This window comes from Vidua macroura, chromosome 6, assembly GCF_024509145.1.
Source record: "Vidua macroura isolate BioBank_ID:100142 chromosome 6, ASM2450914v1, whole genome shotgun sequence".
Taxonomy (NCBI): domain Eukaryota; kingdom Metazoa; phylum Chordata; class Aves; order Passeriformes; family Viduidae; genus Vidua; species Vidua macroura.
Window position 1 is genome coordinate 15,498,781 of NC_071576.1, and position 24,976 is coordinate 15,523,756.

A 24,976-nucleotide genomic window follows, 5' to 3' on the forward strand; every position below is an offset into this window, starting at 1 on the left:
TACCAACAGATAATACCAATTACCCATCTCTTTACTTGCCAAAACATCACTCCACGTGCACTTATTTCCAGAAAGGATATTAATCCTTTCTTCTTACACTGAGCTACAGGCCTATCTCTGGATTAGATGCCAAAGCACACTTATTGTATCTTGATCAGGGCATCTTTTTGTTTAACGAGATCTAAATTCCAGCTGGAACCACACCAAATTTATTAAAAAACAAATTTTAAAAACCCAGAATTTCATGTCCAGGCTTTTGCCTGACCCATATTTTTAAAAGGCAATAAACAGAGGAGTAAAAATTGAAAATCTGGGAAGTCCCTTAAGACCAAGATACGATTGCAAATTGCTTCTGGTTCAATTCAAACCAAGTACTGAGAATTTGGAGTATCCGCAAATCATAATTCCATACTGAACTTACTCCATACTGAACTTGCTCTGCAATAAGGGGCAAAGCTACCACGCCTTGTTTCAAGATGTGTATATCTTTGTTGCAAATATATCCCACAGTTACTGCCTTCTTGGACAGGTTTCCTAAAATGCCTACAAGTGAAATTACATCTCACCAAGGCAGCACAACAGTGACCATTAATTAGCCACCACGGCATTCATAACGATGCCTCACATAAAGTATTTTACTTAGAAATACATATGGAGAATTTTCCTCAGGAAAATGTGAAAGAATAAGCTTTTCTGTGGGATGTTTCGTAAGCCTTAGATCATTCCTCAAATGAGGGAGAAATCACTGAAAATGAGTAGGGCATGAAACAAATTCATGCTGTAATGTAAAGAAATGCTTTTCCCAAAGAGAAAATTAAAGAAGAACTAAATGAATCAATGTGCTATGCATTGTGTATGGTGATTTTATGTGATGTTTGTTATAGAAATAAGGAATAATTTTTTCAGTCATTCCACATCTGCTCCCCCCACCCCTGAGCTTGTAATTTATGGAGGCTGCATACAGAGCAAAGGAGCAAATTAATCTTTTGTGCAATCATCTTTAGCCAGCAAAATGACACCACATATGAATGTGATTCAAAACAGTGGGCACGTCCCACTGAAAAGAACACAGTCAGCGTGTCCATAACATGGAACGGTAAAAGTGTAATAAACAGTAAAATTTGCTTCTGTAAAACCCAATCATTATGTGGAATTTCTCTGACTATTCCTTCATTATTTCTATGACTATACATGCTCACCAAGAATTGTTTGTCCCTAACAGCCCAAATTAATTGCATATGCTCTGTGTTAAGCTAGAAAGATTATTCTCCACCATGTACTTCTATTACTGATGTTAAACCTTGTACAATGGAGTCTCAGTGTAGGAGGCAGAAAGGAGACTCAGCATGAAAAATATTCAAATAAATTTTTGAACACGCTCTTCAGAAAGGTTCTTAACCAGTCTGTTTAGTTTTAGGGTAAATCTTCCAGAGATCTGCACACAGTGGGTGGGAGTTTCCTTCTTTCCATCTGCCACACTAAATACAGGGTGTGTTGTTTTGCTTTTTTATCCATCTTCTTTCTTAGTATCAGCAAGTGTATAAACTTACACTGGTTCAATCACAGCACTCAGCCTTCGACCCACAGTTCAAACTCCCCAGCTACAGGGGTTTAGAATGTGAATTTGACCTTGCCTGAGTATCAGAACTCAGTCCACTTAAATTTAGATCCAAGCCCTGGCATTAATTTCTCATACCCTTTTAGTTCTGAGGCTAATCAGATCCCAGATCATGAAGGACAAAGCCATTTGTGTATCAGGTATAAGTATCACTTCTGCTCCATGGGGTTCAGCATTATCAACAAGAGGATTTTGGTTCAGTCCCATTCTGAACATGAAATAAAACAAATGGAGTTGCTTGACTGTGCAATTGCTGCCCTGATTTCTGATCTGCTCTCATAGTTGCTAAGTACAAAGCTTTTTCAGTAAGCCCAGGAACATCATTGCTCCTGGAGTGTGAAGAATTTATCAACAGGACAGGTCAGCTGTACATTATACAGGAAGACCACAGAGTGGTAGAAAGATGCTTTCTTTAAGCAGAATTCTAAATCTATCCTGACCCAGTGAACTTCTGACCAAAAAGAAACATATCACATTACAGCACTTGGTAATTGCAGCTAAAAGAGAAAACTTTCAGAATCAAGTCCAACTTTATTGCTTTAACAGCTGGAAGGCTCAAAGTATTTAAGCAAAAGCTGTCTTGTCATAAATAATCTTACTTAAATCCAATTTAAGTGTGTGTTGTACAAATAGTCCATCATAATAGCCTGATGTGGGAACAGAGACACAGTTCAGAAGTATCTTTTGTGACTCTGAACATTTTTTCCCACTGCTCAATACAATGAGACAAAATTTAATTATTAACTTTCAAACAAAAAGTCCTACTGGCTGCTGTAAGTTTCTTCAACAGTCTAAATGAGGAGGGAAACAAACAGTTCTATCCTTGAAATTTTCAAAAGTAAACAGGAGGTTTCAAGTTTGCTGTGAAAAGATGTTCCACAAGAAATTATTTCTGTTTATCTGCCTCTCCTTTTTAAACAGGGTCAAGAAAATTTTGCTGTATCCCAGGCTCTTTGAATGTTAGAGTGAATTGTTCTCATTCTCTCAAGTTTAAATTCTTGCTTCTCAACTTGTATACATCATAGGAGTATACGTACAAATATATGGGTCAATTGTATTTTGTTAATGTTTCCTCCTCAAATAAGGCAAATAGCTTTATTTCCAAACTACCCTTTGACAGCGGGGACAATCTTTCCTGGTATAAACCTGGAAGCTATGCACAGGAATGCAATTTGACCTGCATTTTTCTAGATGTGAAAACTAGTACCAGCCAAAACCAGCAGACAAAAATCCCCTCTTCATGGTCAAAAGCCATTTTAAAAACAAATAGGAGATATGAATCCACTAGGCAGCACTGTGGAATGTACATTATTCCTAATAAAGTCTCACATCTTTTTCCTATTTTTTTGGAAGACAAGGTAGTAGTTCCTATTCATAATGTATTCTCTAGTCACGTAGTATTTAGCACTATACATTATTCCTAAACATTAGACTAAGTCAAAAATGTTTGATCAGAAACAATCCTGATGTGTTGTTACCATCCAAATTCAGATCTGTATACAAACTTTGTCTGCTCCTGTTGTTCTAAGGGACTGAACCAGAACCCAGAAGAGCTGAACCAAGCACAGTAAGAAGCCAGTTCTGCTTGCTCGTCTGGCTCCACTCTGGGATTCTGAGGCACCAGGACTGTCAAGGAGGCCATGATTATACACATCTAAAACTCTATAGGTCAAACTCCTTTCTTCACAAGTTCAGCATGTTTGTGCGTTCAGCTAAGTCTTAGGACCAAGCAAATGCATAATCAACCAAGTTTATTCTAGAATCAGCCACTCAGTAAGGGGGCTTAACTGGGCAAATTGGGCAACAGCCACTGAAGGCATTCATTCATACCGTGTTTTTCTTAAATTATGCTCTGACTCTTTTCAGCTGACCATTGACCCATTACATCTGGCAACCAATTCAAAGCCAATTGACATCCCCTACAATTCTTTAGCTCTTTTTTCTTCAAGAGCATTAGTCAAAACTTACCTCAATAAGGTCTGAGAAAAGTATTTCAGAGTATTTGCAATGTCAGTTCCAGAGGGCACAGGGTATATGTTGTGGAGAACCCGATTGTGGTATTCTTGAAGGTAACGGATTTTGGAAGCAACTACATAAAAGACAAAAAGACAAACACAAAAACTTTCATTTAGGTTTTTTGCAGACTATGACAGAGCTGTATCTGTTTGTTCCGTTTTCTTTTTTTTTAAGTATTAACTCAAAAACCAGAAAAAAATCTCTCTGCTCATTCTGTTCTGACTGAATAAATTGTAAAAGAGTGCCAGGGAGAGCACATGGAAGTGAATTTCTGCATCTGTATTAGGCAAACTTAGTGCTAGCAAATTAAAAAATATATATTGCCACTCTACACTTCTTCCATGTCTCCAAGCATCTCAAGAGTCATTTATAATGAATGAGTCATTGGATCACAGGAGGTTCATGTGAGACAGATAAGTATTTCTACAGCCAAAGCAGAGATATAAGCTAAGACAGAGAGACCTTATGTGATTTACTGTGGGCCATACATTTACTTTATGCAAGAACTAAAGATATGAAAAGAGCAAAGTGTCTGCTGTTTATTTGTTTTAGGAAGTGCAATCAAGCAGATAAGGGGATTTCAAAGAGCAGCAGGAGGTGTACACCTCCACTGAAACCAATTTTTCTTGTATTACAAGTAACACTGGGTTTATTTTTTAATAGGAATCCGTGTTCAGTATTGGGGGAAAAGTGATTACCCCCCACTAGTTGCACTGCCTTACACTGCCTATACAGCACAAGAGAGTCTCATGTAGAGACACCTACACACACACAGCTCTTCTTGCTCCACTCAGATTAACCAACTCTGCTGAGACAGAGTGCATTGGCTGGGGCAGAGGGCTGCTCAGCTGTGCTGCACTGCAGACACAGCCTCATGAAAGCACAGCTGCCTAGGAACTCTTCATCGTGTTAAAAGTGCACCAAGATTGTAACAGGCAGTTAAAAGGGGAGATGCTTCTGAATTCTTTCGGCCCTTAAACATATGGATTATAACAGTATTTCACTAGACTGAGATACACCTTGCTGCTTTACAGGGGTCCTTCAGTTTGGAAGATAAATCATCCTTCCTAAACAAGCAATTAGTCAATTCTTGGTTTTATTCTCATGGTCAAATGGCATTTATTAAGCAATAAATAGCATTAAGTCCTCCACTGAACAGAAAGGTACTAACTACCTGGGAGACATTGCTATGCCTCTCACTGCTCAGATAGCTGAACAGTTCATTAATTTTCTGCTTTTTTTCTGTGCCACTGGCAAGCTGAATGAGAAGGGGTGACATTGTATCCATATTGCCGAAAAGACTGATGGACAGACACCAAAAGCAAAGTGTCTGCAAATATTGTTGGAGGCTCAGCTTGAGATACTGAGAGCCATTCTGCCACTATAGGTAACAGTACATACTGGACTTTCACATCCAGAAAGCAAAAGATTCCTTGAGCGGTCAGCCACACAACAAATGAGGTTTGACAATTTCAAGTTGATTATCCATAAAATGAGGAACACTCAAATAATCATCAAATGAAGAAAACTGTTTTCTTGAACGCATGACAAGAAATCCAATCTTACAGCACCCAACTAAGGTCATTCTTTAACTCATTTCCTATTGTAAGGAGGGCATTCCCCAGTTCCTGCAGCAAGTGAAGCTTCTACAGACAGAAGTCTCTCTCATGATATTACCTGGCTTCATCACAAGGAGAAAGCCCATCATGTGAGTGAAGGGCTGGGGTCTGTGTGAAACCAGCAAGCAAAAATGCAACCATGGACACTGTCATAATGCATATGCAAAAGCAACACACTAAAAATGCATAAGCATCTTTAATTATATTTCCTCAGCTTTAAGTCTTTTACTTCACAATGAATGAATAACTAAAAACAATCATGACTTTTTCCCCTCTCCCTCAAACAACTGAGATCAGAACTCTGTCACACGGATCAGATCACCACCACGTAGGCCTGTGCCACACGACCTGTGCTCTGCAGGAGCTCATCCTGTGTGAGAGCAGCCACATCTGGCTTCCTGTACAGCCCCAAACCACTGGGCTAGGAACATCTGGGCAGGATGTGCTTCACTCCACATTACAGAGGTTGACTTGAGCAGCCCAAGAATGTTTTCCCCTTCTCATCTCACACTTCATTCTTTCTGCCCATTAATCTCAGTTTTAGTCCCAGATTTGCAGGCCGTCTCATCAGATTATTTAAAAGGTAGACATTTCTTTTAACTGCCATAAAACTAATCTAGTTTAGTTTCTAGATTAAGCAAGTAATGATTTCATAAACGTATTTTGTGACGTACTTTCTCTGGTCAGGGAAAAAAAAAAGTATGAAACCAAGTATACCTGTAAAGGACACAGACTATGCAAGGTAGTACCCAACTAAGAACAATTCACAGCAAGGTGCACAGATTACTGTGGCTATCACGGTTTGCTGTCAGATATCTGTAAATTAAATGGACTAACAAACTGCCAAAGATAATTACACAATTCAGATCTAGATGTATTTCAGAGAGCTGTGTGCCTCCCTACAGTTACTAACTTTCAATAAAGGGCATAGGGTATCTAGAATCACTTAGAACAGCTTTTTTTTTTTAATAAAGATGGAAGTCCATTCATTTTTATTAATTGGCATTGTTGTGCAATTGTATCAGGCCAAACATCAAAAGACAAAACTTATTTATAAAGTCTAAATATAAACATTAGCTTTAGGCTAAAGGTTTCAGCCTCACTTCCCAATTCTGTTTCCCAAAATAATGTCCATTTAAGCACAGCCTCCCACAACACAAAGAAACTTCTGAAGAAAAGTCCCAGAGCAAAAACTTTGCCAGCTTTCAAGTTACAGCAAGTGTTTGAATGGCCCAATTTTCTGAGTTTCTGAGTACCCAGAGACACACTTCAAAACGTGATGGCACCCTGCGGAAGCACTTGGCCACCCTCATAGGGTCATCACAAAAACCAAATAGGTATCTCTCTAGCATCTACACAGACTTCACTAAACTCCTCAGCCCCTGTGTAAGCATTGACTGAACCGAGAGTGAAACCATTAAGAGTCCTCAAAGATGGCCTTGGTTGCTCCACTGTTTTGGAGGGGAACTGAGCAGGCATCAGGCATTGCCAGGACGTTACTTACCACAACTAAACACCAATTACTGCTTTTTAAGGTGAAAAAGAATTAATTTTCTTTGAATACAACAGAACATCTCAGGCATGCTGCAAAGAGTAAAGTGATCAAAGTCACTGTCAATATATCTGGTATGCAATACAAGATGTGTGTGGTCACAAAAAAGAGCAGCTTCTCCAGTCAACCTCCAGAATGACACCATTTTACCTGTTGTTCATAGAACCTGCCCAAGAGCTGTGGGATTCATATTTAGACCAGCATATCTTCTGTTCCAATCAGTGATTCCTCAGTCGCAGTGTTTCACTGATGTTCTGGTAAACTGAGAATCCATTATGACTTGTAACTTGAGTTCTTCCCAAGACATTCTGGTTCTTGCCTGTCACTCAGTGAGGGCAGAAGCAACAACAGCAACAGCTGGGGTTTGAAAGTTTGACTGGTAGTGATGTATGCACACCAACACATCCTTGTCAGAGTCCATTACTCAAAAACTGCTGGTGAGAAAATCTTGAAGTTATGTAGAGACAAAGACATTTGGTAATGCCATAAGAATTAGTCAGGGAAGCAGCCTTGGTAAAAAAATACATTCAGCAGGTTAGAATGTACAGGATATGTCCACTAACCAAATTCTCTTCCTAGAGTATCACAAAAAGGAACATTAGAAGGCAGAAAGATCTGAAATCTGGACCCTAAGTAAATCTTAAAATAGAGAGCAATAGGGACATAGCAGCCTAGATGCAGTGTCTTGAGAAGTACAAAGGGATGAAAAGAAAAAACAGCCATGGATAAAATACGTAAGAGAAGCTCAAACAGAGCAGGCCAAAAGCATTAGGAATAGAGGAGCAGAGAAGGCAGAATAGAAAAGAAAATGCCATAGCCGGTGCTAGGACAAAAAGTAGCACAAATTCTTCCACATGGCAGTGTGAAGGAAGTGCAATTAATGTGTAAGTATCACACGAAAGAAGAAAGAATTACAGAACTCAGGTGCAAGGTGGGGATGGCAGCAACAACAGAACAGTACAGATCCAAACATTGCACAGTTCAGGGCTCCTGCACATCAGAACATTGTGTCTCTAGTTAAGAGGCTAGAACTCCATCTTTACAGCAATAAATTAACATCTGTATAATATTTTTAAAGCAAGATCATCCATCACCGTAAATAAGCAGTAAACCTTAACAGGAAAAAAAATATACAGGTATTCTTTTTGTTAGATCTGTTCAGCATAAGCATATATAAACACAAGGATCCTTCTCAGTGACCTGGAGGAAGAAGAGAGCAAGTCTGAGCATGCAAAGTGTCAAATCACATCACGTCATCATGACAAACATCAATCCAACCTCCTGGTCACAGTCTGCCTGCTCATAACCATGACACTGTATCAGGCAAGAAAGTAGCTTTGACATGGGTGACGAGCTCGACTACCCCAGTATTTTCTTTTCAGCATCCCATCAGGGCTCTTGCAGACAAACCAGGTGTCGTGAGCAACAACAGTGGGGAGCATTTCCACAGCCCAGATGCAGGTACCCCAACCACCATGTCATCTACTCATGCTCTGATCAGCTCTAGCCAACATGGTGGTTCCAACACCCGTGACCACGCAGAGGCACGCTGGCCGCGGGCAGGGGGATGCCAGCACCTGGGGGAATCCTGCTGGGACCGGGCACTGTGGCAGGTGGCCTGTAGGCAAGACACAAACACCCAGCCTACATTCACCCGAAAGGTGAGCGGCCCGAGCAAGAACAACAGCACGACTCTGCTCGCTCCATCTCACTGCAAGACCACCTGCAAGGTGGCGACGCGTGCGTCACCTCTGCTCTCGCAAGTGGCTGCATCCTTTGGGACACGGCGCAGCGCTGGCAGACGGGGCAGGCTGGACCGCTCCCGCCGTGGGGCGGGGGGCGAAGCCGGCGGCCTCAATACTAACTCTCGCCCCCGATCCCTCATTTCCCCCGTCGGCTCCCCGGCGCTGCCTTTGCCGCCGCCCCGAGCTGGCCGCCCGAACGGCGAGGAGCTCCGGGGGCTGCGGCCACCAGCACTGGCGGCGGCTCCGACAGAAAGAGCCAGAACGCCGGCAGCCCCCTCCCCCTGCACCGCCTGCTGGCGGCCGCCGCAGACCGCGGCAGGAGCCCAGGCAGCGCTGCCCCGCCGGGGCGGCGGGCGGGCGGCGGCGGGGCAGCGCCATCGGCGGGACGGCGCCCCCGGCCCCGCTCCCCTCCCCTCGGACGGACCCCGGCCCGGAGCCCGCCCGGCCCCACTCACACTGCTCCGCCTTGGTGGACATGCTGCCGCCCCGCTCTGCCCCTCGGCGCCGCGGAGCGCCGGCCCCCGGCCGCGATGGAGCTGCCGGTGCCCGTGCCGGTGCCGCTGCCGGTGCCGCAGGGCTGCGGGCCGGGGAGCGGCGGGCGGGCGGGACCGGGCGGGAGCGCGCTTAAAGGGGCAGCACGCCTGGCGGCCGCGGCAAACAGCATCCTCAGGAGGGACGGTGTGGGAAACGGGACGGGGAACATGGGGCTTGGGGTGCGATGGGATGTGATGCGGAGGGGGAGGCTAGCTGGCGCCGGGGCGCTCCTGGGGCACCTGCCCCAGCGGGGCTGTGGCCCCGCCGAGCTTGTCACAACGTCGAGCTGGGAGCTGCCGAGCCGGAAGACCCTGATAAGCGTCGGCGGTGGCCCCGGGGCCGCCAGGGTGGCCGGGGCTGCGGAGGGGCTGGCGGTGCCCTCGCCCGGCCCCGCGGGCGGTTCCCCGGGAGCTGCACTGAGCGAGGACAGCGGTGGTGGCACTGCCAGGAGCTGTGCTGTGGATCCGTGTGATCCTTGGCATGGAACAGGACCGTTGTTCCCTTGCGTACTTCTCCCTTCGACCCCTGGGCTCCAGCTGTACCCCAGGCGGGCGGGCACTCAGGTGCCTCTGGGCCGGCTTTCCCCATCTGTTTCGGCCGTGCACCAAGCACCTCGGGGCCGCCGTGCCTTTCCCGAGGAGACAAGGGCTGCGCTCAGCCCCGACTGTGTCCCTCTCCTTCACCAGATCCCAACCATAGTCACTGCCCCAGGACGACAGTGGGATGAAAAGATTTTTGTCCAATTGTGGTGGGAGTACAGTAATAACAATGAAAGTAATTTGCTCCAAGAGAAATTATTTCAGTGCTGTGCATCCTGTCAGCTTCCTCATCGTCCTGACTTGACCTTATGAGGTGTCAGAAATTAACAGTGAGCTATGTGTTTCTTTTCTGAAGCTTTCCATAACAGTTTTTCAGATCCTCACACCTCTGAAAAAGCTATGTGGAAGCAGCAGTATTTCATCAGCCAGGGCATGGGAGTCATGATGTTTACACACAAAAAAGTCCATTGCAACATACTGTCCTCAAAATGCTGGGCTGTGTAAGATAAGTAAGACTGTGGCAGCCAAAGAGAACTGCGCTGTGGAGGTGGAGGAAAATAGGTATGTTTTGTTATTCATCATACAAGGCAGTGCCTCCAAATTACTGCTGCCCTGATTTGGGGACAATGCACATTCAGTGCTATGAAACACAGTGAAGGGGCAGATGCTGTTCACTGGCATTAACTGGTTCACTTTTTTCCTGAAAGAAATTTTCTAAAAATACTGCATGGGCAATGTTTCTTCAACACCAATGTTTCTTAATTAGGTACAAAACAGAGATCTTACTGGAGGCCATATATCTTTCCACATTCCCTGCTGCTTGTGAGCCCCAAAGACAGAGAGAAGCCAGCTTATACCAGTGTTTTCTCTTTTACATTCAAATATTTGAGAGTAAATGTTTAAGCTTTTTCTTTTATTAGAAGCTTTATTTAGTGAAGTGCCCAGAGAGGTCATGTGGTGCTACAAACCTGCTTCCCCCAGCCCTATGTCTCACAACATGGAGCATAAGTGATGAATATACACACAAATGGCTTTCACACTTCATTGAAATAAGATATCGAAGACAGGTTTCATCTTTGAATTTCTGTCTGTTGATGCAACAAATCAATCTGAACTGCTTTATTGCTCATTACAGAACAATAGGGAACTCTGCACTGAGGGGAACTGAGCTTCCATAAGTATCTTTAAATTATACCAAGTGTTCAAATACCAGAGTGGTGAGCTTATTAAAAACACTCAGGTTGATAAAGCAGGAGTTCCCTGAGAAAATATTAATTCAATTTCTCATATAAAATTTCTTCTCTGGTTTAAGGGTCTGAAAATTGCAGCTATGCCTGCATTTACTGAACAAGGTCCTACATAGTACAGTATGTATTTCAGGTACATGGTAAACAATTTATTGCTTATGAGTCCTTCTGCATTGTCTAAACAATGTCTAAACCCTAAATAAATCCAATACAAGTAGTCTGTTGTTCAGTCAAACAATTTAATACTTGCCTAGTTTGTTAATTCAAGTATAGAGACTCATGCTTTATATTGTGAACAAATGTCATTAAGGAGCAAATATAGAAATGTGGTACTCTGGGAATTAATTTCTCGAGTCTTTGGGCTGAACCAAAGTCATAGTTTCTCAGCAAGATCCTCATGAATATGCCTAACAAAATGGGTTCAGTGCTCCACTGGAAACCATTTTAAGCAGCTAAGGTTTATGTCCATATGGTTTTTCCTCTGCACACACTCAGTTAAGAGAACACATAAAAGCTGCAGGCATCTTAAAGCCCACAAATCATTAATGAAAGAATATATTTTTAACATCAAATGAATGGGGAGTGGAAAATTTACACACCAACTGATGAAAACGAAAGAATAAATGCTACTTTCTGAGTTCATGAGTGGAAATTTTACAGAATCATGGAATCTTTGAGGTTGGAAAGACTCTCTGGAGATTGTCTACTCTAACTTCCCTGCTCAAAGCAAGGTCAGCTAGAGCAAATTGCTCAGGGCCATGTCCAGCCAAGTTTCAAATATCTGCAAGCATGAAGACACCACAACTTCTCTAAGCAACTTGTTCAAAGGCTTGACTATCCTCACAGTAGAAAGCTTTTTCTTCTTGTATTCCAGTTTGTGCCAATTGCCTGTGGTCCTGTCACTGAGCTCCACTGAGAAAAGTGTGGTTCCATCTTCTTATTCTCTCTCCGAAGGTATTTGTACACACTGACAAGACCCATTCCCCACGCCAAACCTTTGACTTTGGTGCTAAACAGTCCCAGTTCTCTCAGCAGCCTTTTATATGACAGGTGCTCCAGTCTCTTCATCACTTAGTCCTTCCCTCAACTTACTCCAGTATATTCATGTCTTTCTTGTACTGGTGAGTCCAGAACCAGACACAGAACTCCAGTCAGGTCTAACCAGTGCCAAGTAGAGCAGTATAAACACCTCAGTTGACCTGCTGGCCATGCTATTCCTACTGCAGCCCAGGGTTCTGTTGGCCTTCTTGCCATGCAGGCTCATTGCTGGCTCACAGTCAACTTGGCGTCTACCGGGACCCCCATGCCACTCTTTGCAGAGCTGCTTTTCAGCTGCTCAGCCCCAGCCTGTACTGGTGCTTAGTTATTCCCTCTGACATGCATGATTTGGATTTTAACATGTTGAACTTCATGAGACTCATGTTGGCCCACATCTCCAAGCTCTCAAGACACATTTGAATGGCAGCACAGCCTTCATCTGCTGGTGTATCAACTGCTTCTCCCAGTTTTGCATCATCTGCAGAGGGCATCCCATCATCTGGGTCACGGGCAGAGACATGAAACAGCACTGGCCCAGGGTTGACCCCTGCAGTGCAGCACTGGTTTCCAGCTGGACTTTTTGCCCCTGAGCACAACCCTCTGAGCCTGGCAATTTGTTTGGCCACTTTTCAATTCACATCATTGTCAATTTGCCTGGTCCATATTTCGTTACTTTGTCTTTCCTGATGTAATGGAAAACATTGATAAAAGTCTTGCTAAAGATAAACTTTCACTGCTTTCTCCTCCTACACCGAGTTAGTAATTTTGTTGCAGAAGGCTATCAAGCCAGTCAGGCATGGTTTTCCCTTTGCAAATGCACATTGACTACTCCAAATAACCCTTCTGTCCTTCATGTCTTTGGAAGTGAATTACAGGATTATTTTCTTCATCGTCTTCCCATGGACCAAGGTGAAGATAAATGACCTATAATTTCCCAGATACTTCTGCTTGTCCTTCTTGAAAATAGGAGTGACTCTTGCTTTCTTCTATTTCTCAGGACTCTCCCAGTTGCTTTGGCCTTTTTAAAAGATGATAAAAATCAGCCTTACAGTGCCATTGGCCAACTCCCTCAGCACTTGTGAGTGCATCCTATCACATCCCATGGACTTGTGTATGTCTGGTTGTTTTGAAATGTGGCTTTTGCGGGATAAGGTAGATAAGGTGTGGAAGGGATTTGGAGCATATTGTTTCTGTGAATTGTGCTGGCTTAGTTAAAACTAAGTTTTGCCTAAGAGTGTGTACTGTAGTTACAATATAATTCAGGAATAAATCAATGACATTTGCTCCTGTAAGGAGAAAAGAAGTAATCAAGAGCCGAAGTCACTATTCATGTGACTATTGTCACTTTGACTTACATTTTCAAGTATTCAGCTCCAAAAAGACACAAAATCTAGTGTTGTTCCCTTTTTTAAAATCTCCAAGCATTAGCAAATCTACTTTTAGAAAGGTAATCCTTTCTGAAAAATACAAATCCTAAGCCTTCCTACCTTGAATCATATACAGAAAATTTATTAAACTGTTCATAAATTGAAGTGAATTGATGCATGTATAAAAATAAATCATTGCATCAGTTTACACAGATATATAGCTGCACATCTGTATCCAGACATGTTCACTGTTACCAACACTTAAAACATTCTCATGGTGTTTTCCTTAAAGGCTTGGCATCCTGAGTCATGTAATTACATGGGTCTCTATTTGCATTTTAAATAAAAACTAGTTCTTGCCTGACATATTCAAAGACTCCAATGCAATATAAACATTGCTTGACACAAATGAGGATTTCAATGCCTGAACAAGAGGCAAGAATGAGAGGCAAAGCACCTAAGTGCTTTGTAAGTTTTATCAAAACACAAAAAAAAGCTAGCTTCCAATTTCATTTCTTTTAAGCCAATACCTCAATTATTTAAACTTCCTCACCACTTTTGGCAGGAGATTATCAATACCTGCATTGTGATAGGAATATTAAAAACTGCAGTAGAGGTGGGGACAAGTTTGAAATGTCTCAAATTTTTCCTTTAATATCTACAAGCCTATCTGAATTGAAGGCAGTGGCATGGAAGGAGGCAAGGGTAATTGAAATAAGAAAAGCCAAACACAGAGTGAACTGAAGCAGGAAGAGGCAGGTTTCTCTGGCTCTCAGGATTTTTCAGTCTACATGGTGCTTTCTGAATACTTACAAAGCTAAACTAATGCCAATGAAAGGGTCTTGGTATGGAACTGGAGCCCCTGAACAGCTCCTGCATAGGGACCAACCTCCTCCCTGTCAGATTCAAACAGCAGATGGAGTCCCTCAGGCTCAGATGAGTGTATTTCACAGCAATAGTTATATCATATGAAATTAAATTTGTCTCTAAATCTTTGCTCTATGTAAGAATTAATCCTCATGAATGACTGTAAAATATATAATTGCTTGAGAAAAAAGTCTATCTGGGATTAAACTGAGCAGTTAGGCTTAACTCAGATAAGCTACAGCACATATCCTGGAGCAGTTCCTCAGGGCTCTGACACCTGGGTCAACCAGCATGAGCCAAGAGACAGTGAGCAGGGAAAGCACCTCTTCTTGCTCACAGAAAATCATGTCTGCACAAAAGTAACACAATATTACTGACAGCTTGTATAGTCTTGTGCAGGGAAAGAATTTCTTCTGAGGTGAAGATACCCAATTTTAGCCTCTGTGCTGAGACTTAAAAATGCAAGGAAAATATCCTTTAGTGGTACTATCACACAGCACTATGTACAGAAAAAAATACCAACCCAACCTTCCTCCTGTGGGAGAGCAGGAAAGCAACTATTCTGAGAAGGAAGGTGTAGAGTAGGATAGGCATTTGGATAGGGTAGAAAATTAGAACAGAATAGAGAACCAGTTGGCAGTAATGGCAGAAGTGATCATAATGTGACCAGAAGCTTGGCCAAAGCCACCGACCCGTATCAGTTATGCCATCTGGCATGTGACAAATTCATTTCAGTCATCACGGACTTGGGCTGCTTTAAAGTGAGAGATGGAGCAGTAAAGGGTTCTGTGTCTCATTGCTAGTACTGTGTTTCCAACAGAGTAGCCAGATTGTGATGTTGATATTTGTTTTTTCTTTCCCCAATTTAGAAGAATTAAGATTTTGGGAAAACAAAACATTGTTAAGAAATACACTGGTTATTTGATTGTACTAACAAAATTGAAATTTGCCTCTTATTCTGATAATTACGTCAACTAAGTCTGTGGATGTTTGCTTTATTATTACATTTGTCAGCATCTGTCACTGTAAAAATTTCTGATAAATGCCCTCAATTTCTCTTCTAGAGTAATGTCATTAGCCTCTAAGTGAACAAAATACTTAATTTGTTGCCATAGCAGTGGAGTTTGAGAAATACATGGTGACCTGCATAAAGAATTAGCACAAATTTGATAAGCATGCACTAAGACTATTATAAAATCAGAGACTGGATATACTGCTCTAAGAGGCACAGTCTTTGTGACAGCTAACATGCCAAGTTTGTGAAAATTAGCACCACCCTAGCTGAATTATATCTCCCCTGCAAACAGCTGGGTTTTTTTCTTACCTTTAATATCAGGCTTGTGCAGAATTGACTATACCACCTACCTACATGGCTAAAATAAAAGCACATTGTAGTGCCAGTAATGCTTCAGGAATCAGAATGACAAGTGTCAAAATACTGCCTTCTTAAACCTATTGCAGCATCATGGCCCAAAGGCAAAGAAATGAACAGAGAAATCAAGAAAAACAGACACTTACTTTGCTTTAGTATTTCTACACTCAAGTAAAAACATTTGTAAGAGGTTTCTGCTGGGCAAAAACAGTTACAGAGGGCAAAAGAAGGCATGAGACTTTCCACAAGGAAGTTAGGAGAAAGCATGTGACACTCAATGCTGCTGATGTCCTTGGTGTTTTACCGCACCTGTACCAAGTTTGTGACCCATGTCAGGGTCAAGACCCTGGCTCAGTAACAACTAAAGCTGACTGACCTTGCTCCTGCATTTGAAGGCTGTCTCCCTAGGAGCCAGCAATCTGTCTAGTCTCTCCTCCAAAATGGTTTGCTCCACACAGGAATCTAGGAGTAACCTAAGACGAAATAAAGTGTGGTCTATCAGAGACAGGAACCTTGGTGGAAACAAAAAGTGAACTAAATTGACAGAAATGGGACACTCCTAAAGCAGCCTGTAGGAAAGCTGCTGCACTTCACATGGGAATGTATTTTTCTCATCTGTAGATCCTTACAAATTGTCCTATCTATTGCAAATTCAGGCCTCCTGACAATTGCCTAATATTCCCCAACTACTTTTTGCAGACCCAGGGTGTTTATGGACCATAAGCTGAACACTGCTTGGCCTCTTAATTTAAGTATAAACTCATCCAGAGCACCCATTCTTAAGAAGAGACAGCAGAGTGGCTGAAAGACACTTCCACTTACTCAGAACTATGAGTATTTTACTATGAGTACACTGCAGCACATCACCATAATCACAAAGCATGTAAGTGTTACGAAGTTTAGTTCAATACAAGATCTTCTGCCTTACCTGGAATGGCTGCTACTTGTGTTCCTATGGAAGAACAGGCTTCAGCCACTTACCCTTAGGTATGTGTTACCTTTGCTACTACTTATATTCAGCTTAAAACCAGCTTTGGCCCCATCTGCAAGAAATGCAAACCACTGACCATGAGAAGCATGGCAGGGAACCATCCTTCAGCTCTGTTTCCACCTCCTGCTACCCTGTAGCCTTACCTTGGGCAAGCATTTCATGTTTGGTGCTCCCCATCTGTGGAATTACAGGAGGGAGTCTCTTGCCTTTCTTTGCAAGGACTCCACTGATGTGTACACACAGAACTCAGCATCATTCAGGGAGCAGGTAGGGTCACTGCTGTGAAATGACAAACCTACCAACCATTTTCACCAAACACCTTAGGCAGCTGTAGGAAGCCTGAGGAAAAAAACAGCTGTTGGAGCCAGAGCCCTGGGCACTACTGGCTGCATATATCAGCTCAGTTCTAGCTGAACTGTGGCTGGTTTAGACTAATAAATAAACACCCTTGCACTTAATGAAGAGTACAAGCTCATTCATACCACACTAACAGCAATAAAGGTGCCTACAATGACCTGGCTTCTCTCATTTTCATCTTGGTTTTCTATGCACCACATTCCCCAGAGCTTCCAGTCTCAGGGTTAAAGATCCATTTGCAATTAGTAAAGAGAGCTATATGAAAACTGAAGAATTTTTAAATTCCTGTAAAATGTAATCATTAGTACTTTTAGGAAGAAATGCTTGAAGTGGACTGAAAATCTGAAAAAAAATGTATTTGCAAAAACCACTTAAATTTTAAGTAGCTCTTCAGGTAAGTAGATACTAAAAATTATCACTGCTTCAATAGAAACATCCCTGTATATCTGTTACCTCATTTCATCCAACACAATTGTCAGTGCTTTACTCCCATCCCCCGAGTACGTATTATAACCAGGCAATCTTATTACTCATTGCCATAATTTAAGAGGGCAAGTACAACAACTGAAATGCAATATCTTCCTGATTTATTTAAGCATTACTAGGTGAGAGAAGGATGATGAAATCAGATACAGGACAAACAGATACATTGAAATGTTCAAAGCTGATTTTTACAAAAGATTCTGCAAAGTAGCCTTATTATTCCAAAGGGTGCACTCACAGTGTGCAGGAGCAAAGCTTCAGATTGCTTGTCCAAGTGCCTTTCAGTTACTGGCATTGCTTTTTCTCTGGATTCCAGGAATGCAGGCACATATCCAACACTCATTCAAATATGTGGGAAACTTTCCACATACACAACTGGGCTTTCACATCAGACTGTTCAACTAAGGGACAAAGCTATCATTTCTTGGAAAAAAAGAAGTCAGTATGACTTTCTTTAAACACTCAGGATAAATGTTTCCATTCTCACTCTGAAAACTTCAGTCATGGTTACAAGGCCGAAGGGAACTCAGACCATTTATTTGAAAATCATACTTTAGAAGTACAGCAAGTACAACACTTTCACACATTCACAGCCCTACTTTCAGAATTTGTTCTCACATTAGATATTACAAACGACTTAATGGAATTTTAAATGATATTCTGCTGATACTTAAGCATCACAAAAGGTTCATAATTTGTATTTTCTTGCAAGACAGACTTGAAATTATTAGACAACATTCTTTTATTACACATGTAATGTGGCATAACAAGTGTTATTTACTGCACTTTTCTCAAATTTAGTCTATACTTCGAAGTATTTATCACAGTAATTGCAAATAGCAATCATGGGAAAATCTCTCAAAAATATTAACCTAAAAACTGAAAATAAATTGAAATACCTGACAATCATGACCTGCAGAAAAACATTTATCCTGGTGGAAGAGGAACATACCAAAAGAACACGTGTAAAGATTAAAGAGAAAAGCTCAAGAAATTAGTCCTAAATTCTCAGAGGTTTAGCATGAGATGACTATATTTTTCTTTTTCTCTGTATATTTCCCCATTTATTTACTTTAAATTTTGATGGTACCTGGTGCAGAAAGGATGCAGGAACAATGACAAAACCGTGGATGAAAGGCAAAGAAAAAATTTATTTTTGTGACCTCATGAACCAGGGATCACCAAAGCAGCAGACAGGAAAGGCACACAAATGGGAACACAGGCACTGCAAAGCTTGGTCCGTGGTGGAGGATCAGCCAGCCTGCTGCTTTTTCCTGTATTTCAGGGATTCACACAAGTATAAATTACCACTGTGCTTCTATCTTGCTCCCAGGAGGGCAGGATTCTCAAGCATGTTTGATAGGGTGCCTCTAAGTCTACCACAGGCCTATGTTTCCTAGACACAGACGTTCTACTTGTCCAAAACACAAGGTCAAACAACAATCAGTATGATATATGTGTTTTTCAACAGCCAAACTGCAAATCACTTGAGCATGTTTACAGTCCTCCTCATTGATCTTCCACTTCTCACAGTACCTGATGGCAGATCCAGACTGGTCCAAAGCAGCAATGATGGCAGAGCAGACCTGCCACTATTTTGTATCCTTACACCATTGTACATCTGGGTCCAGTTCTACAGTACCTGCAAAAGCTTTCTGGGACCTGGCCCATGGGGTGGATGACAGTGTGGGAATGGGGACTTTCAAGAGAGTCCAAGTTTGGAGTATTACAGTTTATTGTAGCCTTTATATCTTAATTTTGAAGGTATGTTTTCTATTTCTTTTTATAGCTTGAAAGGTGGCACAGGAACCATCCAGCTGGTCCAAGAACTGCCAGTGAAAATGCTGAGAATCCAATTATTGTCTCCTAAATTAAAGAAACAAGGTTAAATAAAGCTAAACAAATTGAAATGCTCCCAAACTAAGATGTCCATTGCCAAGCAAATTATGTGGTATTATTGAACTTCTGCAGCTATAATTCCAGAGATGTGACAGATTCTAAATGAAAAATAATCCACAGAGGATTGTTTTACATGTTTGAACTAAAAGCACTAGCAATCTATGGCAGGTGGAAAGAAAAGTATCTTAGTCTATTCCATGCACCAACATGCTTATACAAGACACATTTAAAACAATAAAAGGCACATTAAAATATATTAGACAAATGTCTTATTTTCCTGCAGATTCAGTACATTTTGTGCCTATTTCTTGAGCTTTTTAAAAATAAAATCTTTGTAGAAACTGTATTATTGGCTTAATAGTTACAGTAGCACAGTTTACCACTGTGCAGATAAAAGAGTATTGGGTATTCACCAACACTGGGAGGTGACACAATAGGGCAGAGAGTTGCTGCTGAATTTTTAGTTAAATAAATTTAGTTGGTCTTCTATAATCACATGCTGGAATATTTGTGCTGGGGACTATAATCAAAGATTATAAAAGGCACCCCACAGAAATGGATTTTGTGACTTGTTTCTCTAGGATGCTACGACAGCATTCCCTTCCTCTCAGGCACAAAATTCCCTTCTAGGAAGTGGGAAGAGACAAACTTCTTTGAGGAGTGGAGGAAGTTCCTGGGGAGAGATGGCTTCTAGTTGGGATGAAGAAAACAAACATTTTCTATATTAAAAAGAAAGCTCTTCCAAGAAGATAGGCTTGCATGAGAAAAAAAAAAAGAAAGGCTCAAAGACAGAACTCACCAGCAGTCCCACTTTGTCCTCAGGTGGGAAGCTGTGGATCCAGCGACTGCTCCAAGTGGCAGACCTGAAGCAGAAGAGTCGGGATCCACAATGCATTACAGGGCCCATTATTCCAGCCCGGGGAGGAGAGAGCACAGCTGGGATAGCCTGACTAACAGTGACTACTGCTGCCGGGAATTTCTCAGCCCTTTGTTATTTCCTATTGCTCAAAGCCTGTAGAATGCTGAATTCTCTTCAGTGAAGACTGCTTGACAGTCAAGTCCCTTCGTTTTTAAGCTGGGTGCAAGAAGCACGAAGCCAGTTCCCGGGTCAGCAGCAGCAGGAGGTGTCTGTGCCCGCTGGCGGGAGAGGCGCACCTGGGGATGCGCAGCCGCCTCCCACGGCCTGACTGGGTTGTGCTGCTGAGCCCCGGCGGTGGGAGGAGTCTGTCTCTGCTGCTCATGCCGTGAGCAAAATGGAGAAAGCTGTCTGTCTTCCCATCTACAAGAACCTTAAAAGTCTTTTTTCCCCTATGCATATGTGTCTCCACACAAATTGCTTGCACCCCAATTAAACACTCTCTGGAATTCCTGTTTACAGCTCACTTACTACATTCATTTGAGAAACTGACCCATAAACGACCAGTACCTTGAATAAAATACTTCCCTGCTCCCACTGCAGAGAATATCTCCTTCTTGCACACTCCACCCAAACCATCATTAATCCATGTGTACAGTGGAGCTGTGAGGCTTCCCTGCTGAGAAAGCAGCCTTCCACAGCAGGGAAATGTGGAGTCACCTGCCTGAGTTCAGGATCAAAGCAAAATGTGTGATAGGGTAACAGGCAGACGCAGAAAAATGTTATCAGCATTTCTGGTAGGAGATTTTTTAAGCACACAAGTAGCTGGGCAGACACAGAGATGGACATGTCTACTCCTCTGCATGCAGAACTGGAGAGCTACAGTGCCATGGCACTAAGCCCAAGCTCAGGAGCTGTTAGCCCAGGAACAAGCACCGTGCTAATTAAGCAACTCTTGTAAACTGGGGCTGGTTTATAGCTAGTCAGCTTTCAGCCACAGCAATCAGACATCTGACAGTCTGTGCATATCTGTTTAAAATGTGTTACTCGTGCACTCAGAGGTGGAGAGGCAGGGAAGTAAATAATCCTCCCCTCAGCTATGGACTGTGCCATTTCCAGTATGGACATTTTTGATAGATGAATTCTATGCCCATTATATGCAGACATGAAGATTTTTACTCAGCTGCAGTAAACAGGTGATTTATTAGATTCCCTACTCATTTCTAAATACATTTTATTAATTTTTGCTGTGCTTTCTCCTGCTTTTAATTATCAAATCCTGAATCACATAACTATAGCATCCTTCTCTAGGCTTCTCATCAGAGTACACCGTTGAAGCTCACTTTCCAAGACACTGATGGTGGGGAGAGCCTCACCATGAGGGGATTTTGACAATGTCCAGAATATGTTAGCAAGGTGTGAAGAGCAAAGAGTTAGAAGTCTACACAAACAAACAGTGGTGGATCAGTGGTTAAACAGACATACCTGGCATGTTATTTGCCAGAGCCATGGTTTTGTTATCTTGGTAAATTTAATAGCTTGATTTTATGGAGAACGAGACAAGTTTTTTCCCTGTCAATTCTCCCCAAACACTAAATATCCTCCCTGTCTGTAACAGATAGAGAACTTATCCAGAAATAAATATGTCTGAAAGATGTGTCTAAAGTAACCAGAAAGCAAAAGACTGATTTACATTCATCAGCTGAGGCAATAGCAGCTAAGCACATGGTGGATAACCCTAAGCAACCAAACTTCCTGTGACAGACCCTCTAACAGCAAGAGATTGTCTTAGATATATGATACATGATATTTTAAAATAATAGGGTTTGAGTTCTGCTACTTGTTATCAAGTATTTGCTTTTGTATCCCATGTTCTCTACATTGACTTCTTCTCTACAGTTGTGAGGATTGGAAACTTCATAAATTTATGCTGAGATTCTCCTTTCTAGCTCCTGCTCAGACTACTCTAGCATTAATTCCTGTATTAAAATGAAGTTAAGCACTGTCCTACAATAGCAACAGTGCCTCTAATTAATCTTGCCATGCTTGGCACTTATTTTTCAGCTTTCTGAACATTCACTAGAAAATGAAATATAATTTTTCTATCAAATTTTCCATGGAGTTGAAAGGGTTAAAAATGGAAGCTTGGCAAAGAGAGAGGAAAGTAAGTTGTTGCTAGCACTGTTTTAACTCAAAGACCAACCTCGCACCTGGGAGATATTTTTCTCAGTGTGAGAAAATTCATGTATTTGTGTTCAATTTGGGTTGTTTTCTGTCTGCCACAGAAGAGCTTTCTCACCCAGACAACAAAGTGTTGTTAAAAAAACATAACAGCATTCTTCAGACAGGCTGGTGGCCTTTTCATAAGGGGTAAGGGAGATAAGAAGCTCAGAGATTGTAAAACACAACCTGGGAAGATTTGTGCTTGCCCAGGACCCCTTTTTTTCTGTAATACAGGACTCAGGCCTAGCCACACTTTGCCCCCAATAAAATGAGCTTAGCATCATATGTGTTTTTCTTTGATTTTGGAATCCTCCAGCCAGTGAAATACTGGAATAAATCGATTTTTTTGCACTTCAGCTGTGAGCTGTGGTCATCTTGGCGTTTCCTGCATGTATTTGGTTCACACACCTTCCAGGAACTGAGCTGTAAATCCAAACCACTCTTCCCCATTACCACAGCCCCTGCTCAGAACAGTGCTGCACCCTGGCACTGACAGCCAGACCACTGCTATTTTCACATGGCACTGAACAATATTTGTCAAAAGGGTCCCCCAAAAGGCTCAGCTGCTCTTGGCTCAGCACTGGCCCTTTTGTTCCTCACTCAGTCTGTCTCATTCAGTGCCTGGGGATGCTCAGCCTGCTCCAGCCTCCTCCATACTTGCATTGCCAACCCTTCAGATAGCACTCATACACCACTTGTGAACATTAGTTTTCTCACATTAAGTTTAGATTTGAAAAGCCTTTTGCTGTTCCTAGATTTGTTATTGGTCCCTTCAGAATGGCAGGAGGACTTCAAAGCTCTCCTGGCACAGCTTATCCAGGTACTTTCTTCTTCTTGGCTACCATAAAAATACATTCTGTATTTTTCCCAGCATATGTGGGATTTTCCCAAATCCCACAGAGTGGTTCCTTGCTCCTTCACTCTTTCAGAGCCCTGCTTTGAAGAGTATTTGCTCTTTAGACTGCTGTCATTGGAATAATTTGCTATTGAATTGATGAGGTCCCTTGTTCACTAGCTAGAACCATTTCCTCACACCTTAGCTGGGAGGGCAGGTCCTAGGGCAGCTTCTCCAGCCACTGGTAGTGATACAGGTAATAACATTCCCATTAGTGCCAGTGCAGAGCACTTTCAATTAACATAGAGACAGCACGACCCCCTGATTTGTAGCTCATTTTCTCCCTCATTTGCTCCTGGGGAAAGGTTGTAGATTACAGTGTAAGGCTGCTTCAGCAGTTTGATTTCTGTGTGAGGCCACTTGTTTATTTTATTTAAAAAGGTGAGTTGAGTGTGGAGGAAGTTAATGCTGGGTCATATTTTCCATGGTACTTGGTTGCAGAATATCATCTCCTCAGATGAACCAAGCCTGCTGCACAGAGAATTGTTAACCCTCCCTAGATATAAACATTGAAATCCTTACTTTAAAGAGAATAGAACATACACAACTAAACACATGTTGAAACTTCTCTGAAAATTATCATTCATTATCACGAATGTTCAGATGCACAGTCCTGACAAAATGACTCCAATGACATTACTGGAGAGAGAATTTTTAACCATTGGTGGTTTTTTGGATTTTTTTCCCTGGTCTGTCTATAATAATATTCCCACAAATAAATCTCTTGATGTTATATTTGAAAGACTATTTGTGATTGTCTTTGCTTTTTCACAGAAGAAAACATTTCAGTAGGAATGAACAAGTTTCTGACCTATCATTGCCATAAAATATTAAAGATGCATCAAAATACAGAAGAATTCAAAACACAGCTCTTACAGCAACATAACTTCAGGACAATTGTACTGATGGTGGTATTTAACCTGTAGAACTATGGTGAAATGTAAGAATTTAATTTAAAAATGAAGTAACTATAATTACCATGAAGGTTGTTGAAGGTTGGGGTTTATTTTCTTGTAATGAGAAATTTCTAACATTTTAGCTTGCCCTGCATAAGTTTCATATTTGGAAGAAAATAAATTCTATTTCTACTACTTGGACACATTTTTTTAAACTGCCTTCAATAAAATTAAATACATTTGACATTTATAAATATGCCTGATATCAGTAATATTTTTTCCATAAATTGCAACTCAATAATAATTATAGTAGAATAGAGAGGATTTGGTGGCGATTCTACTGTGAGCTGCTTCTTCAGATACAGAACAACATGCTTCGCAATAGACACAATCTAGACGAGATATAACATAAATTCATGACCTTTTCTTTCTGAACCTTAGTGGAACACTTCTTTAAGCTGTACGGAAAGCACCTGCAGAAGAAAAGGTTGGATAATTTTTGTTAATGCAGCAATGGGACTTGGCCAAGGTGAATGGACCCCCCGGGCAGGGTAACCCGTGCGTCCCCGAGGCGCGACCTGGGCGTTTGTGCCTCTGCAGGGCGCACACCACCGCCTGGGGACCGCAGAGCTCAGCCCCGCGCCCCTTTCGGAGAGGAGAAACTTGAGTGAAGTTTCTCCTGAATTTCTAGAATGTATCAGAGAGAAGAATCAAATGCTGAGATCAGATGCTGCATGTTAATAATCCAGAATACATATTGCTCAAGAGCATTGCCCAAGCTGCCTCAATAACACTAAAGTCATCACTGTGTTTTGAATAAACAAACCATTTACAAACTAATTATAGATAGCATTTTGCCTTG

General features: G+C 41.9%; 1 protein-coding gene and 1 long non-coding RNA gene across 3 annotated transcripts in view; both read right to left on the reverse strand.

The window, feature by feature from the left end:
* The window catches only part of UNC79 (unc-79 homolog, NALCN channel complex subunit), a 106,244-nt gene extending 97,175 nt beyond the window's left edge, over positions 1–9,069 (reverse strand). For both annotated transcript variants that reach the window (XM_053979214.1, XM_053979213.1), the window contains exons 1-2: positions 9,006–9,069; positions 3,587–3,707 (exon numbers count right to left, since the gene is read on the reverse strand). In XM_053979214.1, the coding sequence (XP_053835189.1) occupies positions 3,587–3,707; positions 9,006–9,027 (143 nt within the window). In that variant the 5' untranslated portion in view covers positions 9,028–9,069. The remainder of the gene's footprint in view (positions 1–3,586; positions 3,708–9,005) is intronic.
* Positions 9,070–17,427: 8,358 nt separating this feature from the next.
* On the reverse strand, positions 17,428–20,410 carry LOC128808305 (uncharacterized). Its single transcript, XR_008437433.1, has 2 exons — positions 20,044–20,410; positions 17,428–19,211 (listed from the first exon to the last, which is right to left on the reverse strand). It is a non-coding gene; the product is annotated as an uncharacterized LOC128808305 (long non-coding RNA).
* Positions 20,411–24,976: the final 4,566 nt, after the last annotated feature.